This window comes from Chenopodium album, chromosome 4 (genome assembly GCF_948465745.1).
Source record: "Chenopodium album chromosome 4, dcCheAlbu1.1, whole genome shotgun sequence".
Classification (NCBI taxonomy): Eukaryota; Viridiplantae; Streptophyta; class Magnoliopsida; order Caryophyllales; family Amaranthaceae; genus Chenopodium; species Chenopodium album.
Genome location: NC_137837.1, coordinates 75,877,737 through 75,893,287, shown reverse-complemented (window position 1 = coordinate 75,893,287; position 15,551 = coordinate 75,877,737). Strand labels below are relative to the sequence as shown.

General features: G+C 35.0%; 4 protein-coding genes across 8 annotated transcripts; 2 read left to right on the top strand and 2 right to left on the bottom strand.

Moving 5' to 3' along the window:
• Window positions 1-345: 345 nt before the first annotated feature.
• LOC145629361 (uncharacterized) lies at window positions 346-8,464 on the top strand. Of its 5 annotated transcripts, none has more exons than XM_081681943.1 (11): window positions 346-464; window positions 2,288-2,512; window positions 2,609-2,738; window positions 2,839-2,882; window positions 3,001-3,117; window positions 3,295-3,387; window positions 3,527-3,630; window positions 3,713-3,879; window positions 4,880-4,998; window positions 5,113-5,208; window positions 8,248-8,464. In XM_081681943.1, the coding sequence occupies exons 2-8, from the start codon at window positions 2,391-2,393 to the stop codon at window positions 3,853-3,855; spliced, it is 753 nt and encodes a 250-aa protein (XP_081538069.1). In that variant the 5' UTR covers window positions 346-464; window positions 2,288-2,390; the 3' UTR covers window positions 3,856-3,879; window positions 4,880-4,998; window positions 5,113-5,208; window positions 8,248-8,464. The 5 variants fall into 5 exon arrangements, with proteins under 5 accessions (XP_081538069.1, XP_081538067.1, XP_081538068.1 ...); XM_081681941.1 differs by lacking the exon at window positions 8,248-8,464 and adding an exon at window positions 7,541-7,671; XM_081681942.1 differs by lacking the exon at window positions 5,113-5,208.
• LOC145629362 (GPI-anchored protein LLG2-like) lies at window positions 4,708-8,609 on the bottom strand. The gene is made up of 3 exons (XM_081681945.1): window positions 8,462-8,609; window positions 8,239-8,295; window positions 4,708-7,831 (listed from the first exon to the last, which is right to left on the bottom strand). The coding sequence occupies exons 1-3, from the start codon at window positions 8,607-8,609 to the stop codon at window positions 7,488-7,490; spliced, it is 549 nt and encodes a 182-aa protein (XP_081538071.1). The 3' UTR covers window positions 4,708-7,487.
• Window positions 8,610-10,619: 2,010 nt separating this feature from the next.
• Window positions 10,620-12,060, top strand: LOC145628193 (F-box/FBD/LRR-repeat protein At5g53840-like). The gene is made up of 3 exons (XM_081680503.1): window positions 10,620-11,453; window positions 11,538-11,687; window positions 11,776-12,060. The coding sequence occupies exons 1-3, from the start codon at window positions 10,620-10,622 to the stop codon at window positions 12,058-12,060; spliced, it is 1,269 nt and encodes a 422-aa protein (XP_081536629.1).
• A 1,048-nt stretch (window positions 12,061-13,108) lies between these two features.
• Window positions 13,109-15,483, bottom strand: LOC145628192 (F-box/LRR-repeat protein At4g14103-like). The gene is made up of 6 exons (XM_081680502.1): window positions 14,536-15,483; window positions 14,303-14,434; window positions 13,866-14,191; window positions 13,693-13,758; window positions 13,552-13,603; window positions 13,109-13,297 (listed from the first exon to the last, which is right to left on the bottom strand). The coding sequence occupies exons 1-6, from the start codon at window positions 15,481-15,483 to the stop codon at window positions 13,109-13,111; spliced, it is 1,713 nt and encodes a 570-aa protein (XP_081536628.1).
• Between the last annotated feature and the right edge of the window lie 68 nt (window positions 15,484-15,551).

The following is a 15,551-nucleotide window of genomic DNA, read 5'->3' as shown; positions in this document are numbered from 1 at the left end:
ATTTACATTAGTTTTATACACCATATTTTGAAAGTTTACTTTCATTTAGGATGTGAATATATACTTGTGTATTGTTTTGACCTGTAAACTGACTCATTCATTGACCCATAAACCCTTTTATCTAACCCACATTTTAATGATCAACTAAACAACTAGACGTGTAGACCTTTATTATTAAAATGTGGGTTAGATAAAGGGTTTGGATCCACAGTTTACGGGTCAAACGAAATTCAGCTCCGACTCAAATTCGGGTAAATTCAAGTCAGTGTTTTGACACCTGTACATACCACGTGTCAGTTATATTCCTCTTTATTTTTCCTTTTTTTTTTTTTTTGGAGCGTTCACTTTTCACGCTGCACGGCACACTCTTCCCTTTCCCCTCTCCCACCTCCATTGAAGCTTACTCTAATACTCCATTAAAGCTACTTCTGAGCTTTCCCTCCTCCATTGGAGCAGATTCTGAGGTAGGAAGTTTTTTTATTTTTTGTTTTATTTTTATTCGTCGAATATCAATTAATTTCATAGTCTAGGGTTTATTGTTAAATTAATCGTCAGTACAGTCAATTAAGGGTTCTTCTAAGGTGAATTAATTGAACTTTGATTATAATTACTGAAATTATGAAATGTTATAACGAGCAATTTTGTTGATATTCTTAAGCGAGAGGAATTGTATGTGAATGCTTTTAGCAAGGGAGGGTTATAGGAAAATAGGGTTTTTGGAGATTGAGATGAATACATTTTTGAATTACTTATCTATTTTAAACAATCTAGCAAACATAAGAGTTTCACTATCGCAAGTGCTAATATAGTGAGTAAAAAATTAAAGAAAAGCGAGTTTTCGCTAAATGAAATTAATGGCTTAATGGTGAAACGTTGAAGAAGAAGATCATAGTGGAAGCAGCAAGAATGCTATTATTTGCTCCCATAAAATCAATGTACGGTGCTACAAATTTTAGCAACAAGTAATTACCTGTGCTTTACTGAGAATGAATATATGTTCTGTTCTGTTCTGTTTTTGTCCAAATTCATTAACACTTTGTTTGGATAGGAAGAACATTACAAATTCATTTTGACCTTTTTTTTTTATTAAAATGTTCTGTGGGTTAGTCTATTAACAAGATCATCAATGGTTAGCGTAGCTGTCCACGAGTCTACTTAGTCACTTTGCAAATCCATTATTACCAGTCCCTTGTAGATATCCCTTTTATATATATTTTGATGAAGTGCAATAAATGTTTTGTTGTTCTCTTCTTTTTCAATTTGATCTAATCTCTTGAAATTCCTTTACAGATTGTTTGGATAAAGAAAAGGGAAGGAAAAGAAGGGAAGGGAGGAGAAGAGGAGGGGAGGGAAAGGGAGGGGAGAGAAAAAGGATGAGTTTTCCTTTCAAATCTCTCCATTGTTGGAGGGACCAATTTCCTACAATTTAATCCTTCCATTTCCCTCCCCTTCAATTCCCTCCCTTCCTCATTTTCTATCCAAATGAAAGATACTCCATCTTTCCATTTCTCTTCCCTTCCTTTCCCTCCATTTCCTTCAATCCAAACACACCGTTAGTGTGATTGCTAAAGTTGGTTCTTTTTCTAAAAAGAATGCATATGTTGTTCTTAAAAATATTCTATTCCTTATTTGATTGTATATGATCAATGGTCTAGAACTCTGGTCTCTGGATACCCCTCAAGTTTTATCTACTGGATTTAGGAGTAAATTTTGGACCATCCTTGATTTGAGACTATTTTGAAAGTTTAATGTCATTTTGGACGTGAATGCTTACTTGTGTATTGTTTTCAATTCTATGGAAATTACAAGAATGAGTCAGTTTGGAGTGAGGATGCAATAGATTATTGATTTTCTTTGAACTTATTGGTAAGATAGTGAATTATCTTAAGTGATCTGTTAAGAGTATCTTTGAATTAGAAGCAAGGCCTTTTGGCATAGGATTTACTTATTTTGTTGTTGATTAGTAATAAGAGAGATAGATATATAGAAATTAATGATTACTCGTACGATCTTTTTTCTTTTCTTGGCAGATGTTGAAATTTCTGATCACTTTTGTTTTTTAGTGTATGGCATGAATCAAACAGTGCTGCATGTTTACTATTGGTTGGCTCATTGGTTGATCACCAAGATTAGCAATATATATGGGTCGTGATGTATTATCTCATGTTTTGGGACATATAGGTGGATGATCAAGTTTAGCATCAATTTGGCTACAGTGCGTTTTTTCATTCTTTGGCTCATAGGCCGACTTGAACTTACTATTAATCTTATTTTTGGTCAAGTGTAGAATGCAGTGTTAGTCTTACTGAAAGACAATAGACAAGAAAAAGAGAGTGAAGATTCCTCAGTAAGTGGAGTGTGCTACTGCAAGTTGATTTTGTGAAAGAACAATGGTGGAGCGATTCTTTGATGGCAGTAGCACCAACTCTGTTACCACTGTTGCTGTACAACCTCAAGGAGGCTGTTGCTTTACATCTGATCCAATTACGCTGCTCATTGGCCCTCCATCCTGGTACTCACACTCTTAGTCTTAACTAATGCAAGTTCCTAATTATGTGTCTAGAACTCAACAAATGTTTAGAAATTTATGTTCAATGTTTCTTTTCAGTGGGAAGACATCACTTCTATTTCAGTTCGCTTTGAACATGGCAGCTCACTGTCAGTCCACGTCACAGGGATACATTGTCTTTATCTGCAATCGTCGCCGTTTTGAAACCAAACCTCCTTTCCTCTCTCAGGTCTCTTCTCCTCTCCTCAAACCCCTGTTCTCCTGCACATGCTGACTTGCTGAGTTATATAATTGATTACGGAGTAGTAAAAGTGTCTATCCAATTACAGGGAGTTGATGCTTCTTCACACATCTTTCAGCGAATTCATATCAAGTTAGTTACTACTGCTTCAATACTAATGATAGTTTTGCTTTGGTTGACTTGCATTTCTTAATCCATGATTTTTTTTTTTAATTTTTAATGTCTGGCTTTTGCGGTTCCCTGTTCCCAGGTATATGGATGAGTATGATGATGAAGGCATCAAGAAATTTTTTGCTGCCTTCCATCTTCTTCATCCTTTGCCCCTTGCTGTTATTATTGATGATTTTGGTGACTTCTTTCTTGAAAGGTATAATCCCTCCCTCTTTCTCGAACTTAATTTACTCTTGCTGAAAGTCAGAGCTTGCATCTTTCATTTGATTACACATTTTAAAAAAGAATGGCCATATGATGCTTTAACTTTGGCTGCCTGATGAATTACATGTTAATAATGAATTTCACTAATTTTCCTTTATACTGGATAAAGCAAGTGTCAAATGAAGTATAATAATCCTCGTGGAAGGGACTTAGCCATGGTTCGAGTTTTAGCCCTTTGTCATAGTGCAATCATCCATGCCAGGTGAGTTAGAGCCCTTTTACAACTAAATAAGCTTAATTGCAAATTCCTTTGCTTCTTTTGCTTGCCTTTGCAACTTTGCAAGTACTGATTTACCACCTATATGACATTAGTCCCTCTGTTATTGGAATTCTGTCACCAGTAAAACAACAGCTTGCCAGCTTTTGCTCTCTGATACGTATCACGGAGACTTTCCTAGACAATTCATCTACAAAAGATGGATTTCGTCTATTTTCACAATCCAAGGTAGGTGGGTTCATTGAATTTTAGGCCGAGAGAGAGATGCAGTCAATGAGTTTGATATAATAATTCTTGTTTTTGGTCAAAGGTGAAGGTGATGGATGTGGCTCATTTCTTCTTAAACATAGTGTGCAAACGCAAGGAAGGAGCATAGGAAAAAGGAGTGCTAGATACTCTATAGCGCTTCAGTACCTGGTTTTGGAGGGAGTCAGGGAAGACACACAGATTTGAATGTTTGATGTAATATGTTACTTGGTTAGTTTTATCTACTCTAAATGCTTCTCAAATCTGAAAACTTGTGTTTGCAAACTAATTCTTGGTGTTGGGAACTTGCAATACTTCTACCCCAGTATATGAGATTAGCATGTACTGCTTTTTTCCTTAGAGATAGCTACATCTGTGTTTCATGTGGGATATTCACTGGTTTATCTTTGTACAGCTCATGTACGATAAAAGCAGGCCTTCAAACTGTTACTCTTGGAATTATTTCTTTATAAAAGAATGTTTACAGTCCTTATCACCAAGCTGAACCTTGTGTCAACATCAACAGAGTCGATTTTGTAAAAAAAAAAAAGAGTATTACCCAATGTTAGGTTTTACATGTCATGATAGTTAAATTAAGAGTAAATTTTGATTACAAATGGCATGCCAAGTGTAGAGAACTCACTAGATGTCGCATCAAGTGTTGGCATACAGGATAGCCAAGTAGTTACTGCAGAAGTTGATGTAGCTAAACATGATGTTTGCACAAATTCTGGTATAGTGTTCAAGTCTCTGATGTAAGGACATGCCAAATCCTTGAAAACTTCACTGTATAGGTTGAGAGGTTATGTGGGTCGTTTGCATTTATTTTGTTATAATTGTGTAGTATCTGAGTATTTCTGAATATCGACTGGGCATCTGTGCAATTAATATTTGGTTTTTAAGAACAAGTACTTAGAACTTTAAAATCTTTGTCCAATTAGAATAGCTAACATGATTTTGAGACGAACCTATATATTTTCACCCAATTAAAAACCCTGATTTGGTGATTCCACTATTTTCCCTTACAATTGCTGTTGTTTATATTTTTTGCATCTACACTTCTGTTTTTTTTTTTTTTTTCTTTTTTTTTTTTTTTTTTTTTTTTTTTTTTTTTTTGCATTGTGACACTAACGATGACAACTTTTTGATTATTTTGGCACTTGAAAGTTTTGCTTTTAGTTCTGTTTTTGATGGACAATTTAACTGAACAGTCCTTGGATTATTGTGTCAGCTTCTGGAGAATCAATCCATCACTCCACCAATTATAATGTGATATGAAGGTTTTGGTGCGTGTTGATGTGGTTACCTTTAGCCTGTGATTTTCAAAACTAGCTGACGTTGATCGCAATGGTAAACTTCTTTTCATTTAAGGTTTTTTGTTTGTTGTTCTAGCACCCTGTTTTCTATGGCTCTTTTCTTAGTTATATACTCCATTCATTTTTTTTATACATTCTACTATCATAGCATGAGGAGCTTGTTGAATCCATTGGGTGTGGTCTCGACCACAAACACTACCAATTGAATCAAAATGCGATCCCTCTTGCTGCTGCTCCATCTACTGTAAGTGTGTTCCTAGGGTGGGTTTAAGTACTTCTTTGGTTAAATATAAAATATATAATTCCTAAGATGCCTTGGAAATTGTATCTCCCATGTACTTTAATTTTATAGGAAGCATGAACTGTTGTTTGTTTGATAATTGGAAGAAAGATTTTCTATGGAAAGTTTTACTTACCTAGGGAGACCTAGTTAAGCAACATCTTTCTTTTTATGGAAAGTAGAACCTCCTATGTTTCTCCAACCAAACAACTTTGGATTCTCTCACTTCCTATGAAATTCTACTAATTGATTTTTTTTTTCCCAATCTTTTATATTAGTCAAATCAAACAAATACCTAACAAACACGTCTTGCTAAACTTCCTATTAGCAAAGAATTTGAAACTAAAAGTACACCTCTTTATTCTATTTATATTATTTGACCACTTAACTAACTTTTCTCATTTCATATCATTTGTGATGTATAGAATATTGATACATTATCATTTATTTGTTTAAAATATCAATGTATTATTACTTGTTAGTTTTAACTACTTATACATCGACTAACATGTTTTGAAAATTTGTCTTTGACCTTACTTTTGCTGTCTAGCTCTTGCTTGCACCTATCTTTAGCAAAAAAAGTTTCAAAGTCTACTTTAGTAAATTTACAAAATAGCTATTACATCAAACTCTATTCTCAAGTAGAAATTTAAGATTTTTTTTTATTTTTTTATTTTTAAAATTTTATATTTAATCGTTGGAAAAGTATTTTCTTAGGTATGAATGCATTTTAGGAAAAAGTTAGTTAATGCTTTGGTATTCAAAACTGATAAGTAATAGTGCATTGATATTTTGAATGAACAAATAATAATATATTGATAATATAACAAGAAAAATAATGTGAGTTAGAAAAAAGTTAGTTAAGTGGTCAAATAATATGCAATGAAGAGATTGTATGGGATCCTCTTCTAGAATGTGAGTACTCCATAGAATATTCCTACATTCATATCTAGAATGGAGATTGTAATGCTTGTAAGGAGTCAAAGGGAATTTAAGTGGAAATAAACTTACAAGGAAGCTCTAACCCAAAGCAATTAAATACATTGAACTTGTAGTTTTAGTAGAAATCAAACTTTCAATCTCATTTACAACACTTTGTTGCTTGGCACGCACTAGGAGATTATCTTCCAAAAACATTTGTGAATTTACAATTAATAGTTTTTTCAATATAGAGTGGACATTCAGTTTAGGTTTGTAAAGTTTTGACTTTTGAGCAAAATTTTGGACAGTAATCTTACTCGAGGGCATGCTTCGAAACTAGGGAATTTATTAGGTAATAGTAGAGTTGAGGGGTTTTATGGAATGAGTTTATGGTGGACTTGGTGGTGTGAACTTTGAACTATGGATTTGTGTGGCTGCTTGGCGCAATTAAAGTGAGTTGGGCAAGAGTTTGTGTGTCAAAGTAGCAGCTGTTTTGCATCTATATTTTCCAGCAATAGCTACTGCATCAAACTTTTTGATGTAATAGCTATTTAAGAGTATAGGACTCTTAGTCAAGTGATATCACTTGGGATTAGCTAGGACAAATTAGATATTGATGGGAGTCATTTGAGGAGTCGTGACTCGTGGCTGCACCAAAGCTATTTTTGATCACCTTCTCAAAGCTGGTGCATTTCAGATTTCATAGAATATATGTAAAGCCCAAACTGAAGGAACATTAGGATTTCATTGTTTGTTGCATTTATGCTTATTTGAACTCTTCTTAGGTGTGAAGTTTCTAAAGCTTTAGTTATGTTGATTTTCATAATGAGATTATTTGCTGCGAACTTGTGTTTGCTCAAAACTTGAAAAGTTGGACTGGCTTATATTTTCGTTCATTCAAGACTTTGTATGCACTGAATTCTGTGAGTTGAGCTTGTGCTAGCTAATACTCTCATGTATTGCGTAACAATCCACCCAAGCTCCCAAATTCGCCTGAATTTTAGTTTAAATAACTTGAGCAACAGTCAGGATCAAGACATTGAATTTTGTAGCTGTTTGGCGTGCATGCAGTTCATGTACAATAAGAACTACATCATTAATTGTTATTTCTTGGCTCAGTTACTCAAGTTGGAGATTCCCAAATGTGTAAATAAGCAAGAATAGCCTTGGTTGTACCATATAGGGCACATGGTATAACTTGTACTATTTATACTTTGATCTTTGCCAATTGGTTACTGTATTAGTATACATAATATTACATATCAAGGCTATAGATTAGAAGAAAATTAATTACAAAGTCAAAGGAAAAAAAAACCAAGAAATCATAGAAGCATCCAGTAGAAAATTGAAAGAAAGAAGATACTTATTGTGGCAGTGTGGCAAGAGGACTTGGGCTTGGACATGGACATCTGAGCATCAGTGCACTCAAGGCCACGCTTACTGTCACGGCAAATGTTGGCAAAAAGGCCAGGTGGGTATTTGCCATAGAGATTGATGTAACTGAATAAGGTGGTTGCACAATTGTTGGTTACGTCGTTTAGGGTTGGAGCGTAAGGGCATGCCAATTCCTTGAAAGCCCCGCAACATATGTTGGCTGGATATCTGGGTCCTTTGCATCTGCTTATTATGATCGTGTAGTTCAAGTGCTGAACATCTAGTGGGCAATCTGAAACAAATATCAAGGTTAATTTTTGGTGTCATTTTGAGTTTTGGCATTGTTTGTAGGTTTTTCTTGATTAATGATCAACAGATTTTACAAATGAATTAAAGTCAACCGACTGTTTATGACGAAGAGTGTAGGATTCTTAGTCAAGTGGTACACTGGACAAGAGCTGGCAATAGCCGCAAAAGATGAAGTCAATATTTTTTAATGCTTCTAGTACGGGTATGACTTTTTCTAGTATTAGTAAGAATAGTTTTGCTGAATTTGGAAAAATCAATACTTAACCCGTTCCGTTTTGTTTGTCCTAATTGGATCACTCTGTAATTCTGTATTTTACTTTCAATTTCAATTATGCAAATACTAGTAACAAGTGAAAAAGACAGGTTCATGAGTATGCTGATGAGGTTTACCTTTTGTAGCTTGAAGAAGATGTCGGCCTACAGAAAATCGAGGCTGCTGTAATTCATCTGTTCAGAAGTAATAGAGACAGTGGTATTCAGTACGGAGTATATGTTAGCATAGTATGTACTCGAGACATTCTTAGATAGGGATGTAAACCAGCATGGCCATATGGGTGTTCCTGCTGTGCAAAACTCGATTAATAGAATACAAGAAGATTGTGATGATTCTAACCTGAGGGATTTGCCGAAGCTATATGAAGTAAAAGCAAAAGAATCATGATTGTGACTGATGTTGCCGCTGCAATTCCAGTAGTAGAAGAATGACAGAACTTGATCATCTCATGTGAGCTTCTTATACGCTTCTCGGTTGCCATCGACATGAATTTAAAAACTTAAGAAGTTTAGCTAGATTTTCAGTAAGCTAGAGAGGAGAACTATTTATATAATGATCACGGGTTACCAAATTGGGTGAAATGAGGCAATATTGACTGAGTCAATTGATTGAGACTTTGAAAGTGTAGTTCGTGGAATTAGTGTCATTGCCAGCCTGCCATTTTGTAGTTTATCCACCGAACTGTGTGTTCGGTACAACGTTCTTCAGATACTTGAAAAACTACGTATATATATAGACATTTCAAACATGCATGAGGTAAACACGCTTAAATGTTTCATTCATTATACCAGTATTACAAAGTACAGTATACTTAAATGACAATGTTTTTAATTATTTAAATAGATAGGATATTATTTTAAATTTTTATGTAAGTGAGTAACTAACGCAAATAATTGTGTTGATTTTAGGCTGTTTGAATTCATGTTTGGTTAGGTTTTTGTCTTCCTTCTATAGCTTTAGGTTGGATAAAGTTAGTTAATTGACAAATAGGTATTTAATTTTCATATTTATGATGTATCTCATATCTTTTATACAATAACAAATGGGTTTAGTATTATTAATTTGTTGTTGTCGTATTTGTATATTATGGGTTGGTTCGGTGCATTTTATTGAGAGGCATAAAGCAGGGTAATTCATATTAACCAATTGCAATTGCAATGTAGAGTTGCGAGTAAGTGCAAATGCAGGATTGTTATGTACTATCTTCGTTTTTAAATACTTGTTTCATTTCTTCTAGACGTGTATGTTGATGTTAATCTTTGATTTAGTTTTTTTGAAATTACTATTGTATCAATATTTTTAGATTTAGTTTTTTTTTTTTTTTTTGGATAGATAATTGTGATGGTATCATTTCAACTAGAATATCATGAAATCAGGATATAAGGTTAGAATTTTTTGAAATATCTTGTGTTTTGTTCTTTGAGCCCCTTAAGTTTTGTCTGGAGCAAATTTTTAAAAAATATGATTTGTTATGGAAGGGTAAGGGTAGTGATCATGGTGGGTTGCTGTGGAAAAGAGTGGTGAAATGGGAAGAGATAGATTAAGGCCTTGTTTGGTGAGTTTGTGTACTTTTGTAGGATCAGATCTATCCTTTTGTTCTCCATTAGTTACGTACTGGAATACTACTTCCGTTAAATGTTATGTGCAGCTTTAGAGTATTATTTGTGAAACATAAAATATTCCAAAGTTGCACATAACATTTAATAACGGAGGTAGTATTTAACTTGATGAAGTTAGCGAGATCACCTGGTCCTTCCAAATCAATTACTGTCTTGATTGACAATTTGACACCTTACTTTTCTCCGGAAATCAATTTGATTCCTTGATTTGCTCCCTTAATCTGATATTGAACCAAGTTCGTTTCCTTGCTAAGCCATAAAACCGAAACCATTACTCAACAAATACCAACGAAAATTAGTTGTTCACTCAGTAATTACTTCAATATATATCTAAGCATATGATTTCCATCCGTCAACTGTGAGCGCTCACAATCAACAAAGCCATGCCAATCTTACTCGTCTTTTAGGACAATGGTTCATCTCCACATCTTGACAATTCTCGATTACATTACAATCACATCCAGATGAACTTATATTTCTTTACTTGCAACAAATAGCTGTTGTTCTAAAACTCACTACACAACTTGTATCTAGCAGGCCGCGAGCCGGGGAGTCACCAAAGATAATTAAACCATTCATTATCACTTGGGCTTATGTAGCCACATCTAATCTCCACTGATAAGGGCTATATTTTTTGGGGGGGAATACTAAGCGTTTTTTGGGTATAGCAGCAGATTAACTACCATAAATGAGGTGGGCTTTCAAGATTTCAGTTGATAACATTATTTCCTAGGCATACTTTATGCAGATGCACTGCATCATGAAGTCAAACAATCGGATTATTGGAAATGAAGAGCATTCTAAATCATCAATTTTTCAGTTACTAGGCTATATATAATTGTCTCAAGAATTTTTGATGAGTCTGAATCTAAGAAACTATGGTGCAGATTGAAGGGAAAGATAGGATTAGTGCACTCTCAGATACACTTCTTTGTATTATTCTCTCTTTTCTACATATATACGCGTCTGTTAGAACCAGTGTATTGTCCAAGAGATGGAGATATGTTTGGACTAAAGTCCCTGTCCTCGATTTTTCTCACGTAGATTCATCGAACAAGTCATCTTTCATAACTTTTGTGTACAAGGCCTTGGTCCTCAATGATGCACCTGAGCTAAAACTCTTTCGCTTGAGTAATGTTGGTGTAGTCGAAGAATATCATGTTGATTCATGGATTTGGTCTATGTTGAGACGCAATGTGTTGGAGGTCGATCTTTGTTCTATCAACAGAGAGACTAAGCTCGCTGAAGGGCTGTTTGTGAGTCAGAAACTCAGGGTTTTGAAGCTAACTGGAAAATATGTTCTTCCTGTTAGTGTTCTGTATTTTATGCTTCCAAATCTTGAGATCCTCCACCTTTCGGGGGTCATACTTGAGGATAGTCTGTTGGATATATATTCAGTCTTTCCTCGTCTTAGAGAACTTATACTTCGTAACTGGTCAGGAATGAAGATCCTAAACATTCATTCAGCTTCTTTGAGGGTGTTAAAAATCATGTATTTCAGGCTAACAACAGGAATGCAGGATATAGTCATTGAAGCACCTAATCTCGAATACCTATCTCTTTCTGATAATGTTTCATTCTATGACATCAAGGATGTTTCCTCATTGGTTGAAGCTAAGATTAATGTTTGCAAACAAAATTGTGGAATGCTTGAGCTTTTCTTGGATATTGCAGGCGTGAAGACATTGGTATTGTCTATAACAACAATTTATGTAAGTCTTAGTGTTCTTGTGCGTACTTAATTATGTTTTGTTAGAATTAGAATCTGATACGATCTATTATCGACTTTGCAGCAGGCCCTTGTAAATGTGTACCCTCACCAGCTGCCAGTGTTTCACAACTTGACCTGTTTAGTACTAGCAGACGGTACATTGTCCTTTGTTCTGCATATACTCGATCATACTCCAAATCTAACATCTCTGACCGTGCACAGGCACAATTACTCTGTGAGTTTCGTTTCTCTTCAAGTTTCGTGTCAGACTATTTGTCTATTTTCCATATGCTTGAATGTAGTATGGACTATGGATTTTGCAGGATGATTGGACGGAGTACTGGAACCCATACCCATATTTAACACCTAAGTGTCTATCGAGCACTCTGAAGGTTATCAAACTTTACGACTTTTGTGGGGCTCAAGGACAAGTGACTATGGGTGAATATTTCTTGAGAACAGCAGGAAGGTTGAGGGTAATGAAGATTCATACAGTTCATCGAGATGCAGAGGATGAAATGAGCGCCTTGCTAAGGCTATTCAAGGTTCCAAGGGTCTCGAGCATGTGTGAATTCACTATATGCATCCCAGGGAAAAATCAGTTTTAAGTCTTTATTATGCATTTCAAGTTTCTACTAGGCAGCAATCTTTTAAATAGCCAACAATTAAGGAAAACAGCTGAAATCAAATTCTGTAATATCATGTTCAGTATGATGCATTTATTTAGAATACTAATGAACAATCGTTAGCCAGGGTATTTAAGTCTGTCAAATCTGTTAGCATCCTCTGATTTCGCCGTCACTATTATCAAAATCATAGTTATCTTATTGACAATGATCATCCCTCATGAGATAGCTCTTTTCTTCGAGCTTAATATCGTTAATTCAATCAAACAACACCATGATAACTTAAAATCAGAGTTATACCACCTGGTCATCCCTCACGAATTAATTTAGAGAAACAGCAAAAATGATCAGCCATTACTATTTCAGAAAGAATTATAGGCCTCTCTACAATTAGGTGTAACTTTGCCCTGTGCTTCGTAATTCTGTAATCGGACCGCAAAGGCTTAGAAATTAGTACTCCATAATTGGTCAGGAACTCAATAACTTAGTATTCCATCCAAGACAGACGTCAGAGGAGCAAGATATATTCATCCAAGCACCAAACATCTTCAACAAATGAACTCTCAGTCTGTAGAATCAAGGATATTAAGTCATTGAACAAATCTGACATTTATGCTAGCAAACAAGTGAAAGGTGATAAGTCTGGAGCTGGAATTCTCGAGCTTCTTCAGCAAATTTTGGGCTTGAAGATTTTGCAATTATATAGTAGTAAAACAATCATAAAATTTTACTTTGTACGTCGTAACTATTGTAAATTTTTGCTCCATACATTATACTTTTATATCTTTGCCACAGTCCCTTGAATATGTGTGCCCTTATCAGTTGCCAGTATTACACAACTTGACCTGTTTGCTCTGCATATGCTGTATCATACTCCGAACTTGGCATGGTTGGTGGCTTGGTGTTGCACAAACACAACTACCCAATAAGTCTTTGGGCTCGATAATGTTTGCTTGTGTTTGAATGTAATAATAACTATTAAGGATGAATATTTTTAGTGCTATGTATATATTAGCCCTCTTATAAATTTCTAATCTGCTAAATTGCTGCATGAGTTCCAGGAATCCATATTCCCAAATTCTACACCAAAGTGCATATTGTGCAATCTTGAGGTTATCAAACTCTTATGAGTTTTGTGGGTGTAAAGAGCAAGTGAAAATAGCGGAATATATCTTGAGAACTGCTGCAGTTTTAGGGTGATAGATAAAGATCCATACAGCTATGCAAGATGCAGATCACTGATTACATAATAAGGGTCTTGCTAATGCATTCAAAACTTAATTTGATATTCCGTATTTCTTATTGAAGAAATTTCATCCTTACATATAACATATGGAGTATAATAACATCTGAAAATAGAAACTTTTTCTGATAATAAGGTCATCACCAAACGTACTACAAATTTCAGTTGTACTTTTCTTGGATCTGTTAAAAGGATCCCAACAACGGACCACTACTACAAAATAAAAATACCAAACATAAATTACCAAATATATTCATGCTTTCATTAATTGTTCCAAAAAACCTGAGTAGGAGGAAAACCATTTGAGAGATTACTGAATCCACATAAAAGTCTTGCAGAAATATAATCTTCTTCAGTCTTCAAATCATCACCACTTCACAGAGCTAAAAATTCTGGAATTCTGACTAGTCAAATAGTCAAAATTTTCATCTTCAAGACTGCAGCAATTTCAACATTGGGTGTTATTATCATATAAATTTGATATATAAGTGAAATCAATAAGATTTTAAAAAGCAAGTGTCAGATAAATCTGTACATCCTTTACCTTGTCACGTCGTCTGAATCACTGTCCAACTCTTCCATTTCAGTATCACTATCCTCAGACTCACAGTTATAATCTTCAGTGATAACAGTTATTTCACATTGATTTGAGGCCCTAGGGATCATTAACAGCGTTTTCAGAATGTTAACCTCTGTCACTGAATCTTGTGATCTGCGCGTATAAATTTTAAGCTCCTTAAGCAGCATGCTGCTGCCTAAGAAATATTTAATAACTTCAAAACCTTCATCCACATCAAATCCATAATACTCGATTTTCTTCAGGGGCAATCCTTTTGTTTCTAGTTTAATATCAGGCCAATCAAACATCAGCTGCAGACAACACATATAACGAGGTCATAGTACAATCATTCAAGAATCAATATGGAAAAAAAAAACACAATTGTCTATGACAAGTGTAGAACAAGAAGCTACATATTATACCTTGTGTATGATAAAAGATGCAAGATTTGGAGCACGTCTTAGGATTTGCAGTACAGTTGACCAAGCAGTAAATCCAACTTCCAAGTGTGTTAAATTCTCAATTATTGGAATCCTATACAGAGCAATTGAACCCTGAAAATAAAAGGTAGTGTTAGATACATATCAAAAAGGCGAAAATAAAATGTAGCATAGAATGAACTATCAAACTTCTTTGCTTTGTTTAAAGAACTTACAACCATAAAGAGATTGTCTAAATAAATGTTGATCCATCTGACAACACTTACATCTAATATAATCTGGTAGAGGACAAGGGTCTGTGTGTAACAGAATTTCTGAAGAAGGTTAATCCATCTAACACTTGAAGTCCGAATATTTAGCCTAACTTCAACCAGAGATGATAGATCAGTCACGAAAGAATGCTTGATCCCAATTGATAGGTGAAGGACTTTGAGATTTGGTGTATTGAGAGCGATTGCTTTCTTCTCATAATCCACTGCAGAAAGACTTAGTGTCTTGACTGAAGAGGAACACACAGAAAAATTTTCAATCCCCTTGCAGTTATCAATATTCAGCACATCGAGCACAGGACAACTAGATAACAGCCTAGTTAAAGGATTATCCTCTTCTGGAAATGTGACTTCGGTTAGAGAAAGGCGCTGAAGGCAGGCAAGATTGAGTGAAGTCGGCAAGGTAAGAGCAAAGCCTTTTAGGTTTAAGACAACAAGCTTTTCAATATTCGTAAAACGGGCTAAGGACATAATGATCGGGAAATGCTTATTAGTAAGACTAAGCTCTTGAACAAAGAGCCTAGTTATAACTGAAATCCATTCAACAAAATGAACTACGGAAAACCCCTTATAGGACTCTAAATGGACGCGTTCTAAACATGGGGTACGATTAAGGAGAAGGGTCCTGTTTATAAAGTTTCTGAAGCTAACATACTGCTCTTGGTTAAAGACAGTCTCTGTACTAATCATAGAAGAGGGCAGATCAGTGAAATCGAGGACAGGAATCTCAGTCCAAACATAATTCCATTCCTTTGATAATATGGTAGTAGCTACAGCACATCTTGTTGGGAGAAATGCCAAAATTCGACAGAGAAGTTTTCTAGGTAAATTACTGATCCGATCTATTGCTGCTGGGTCCAATGGTTTATTGCCGCGCTTTGGCTCAAGCGCCATGTCTGCACTAACACTTTGATGCAAGAACACACAGTTAGTGAAGTATATTTACATTAATAGCAATATAA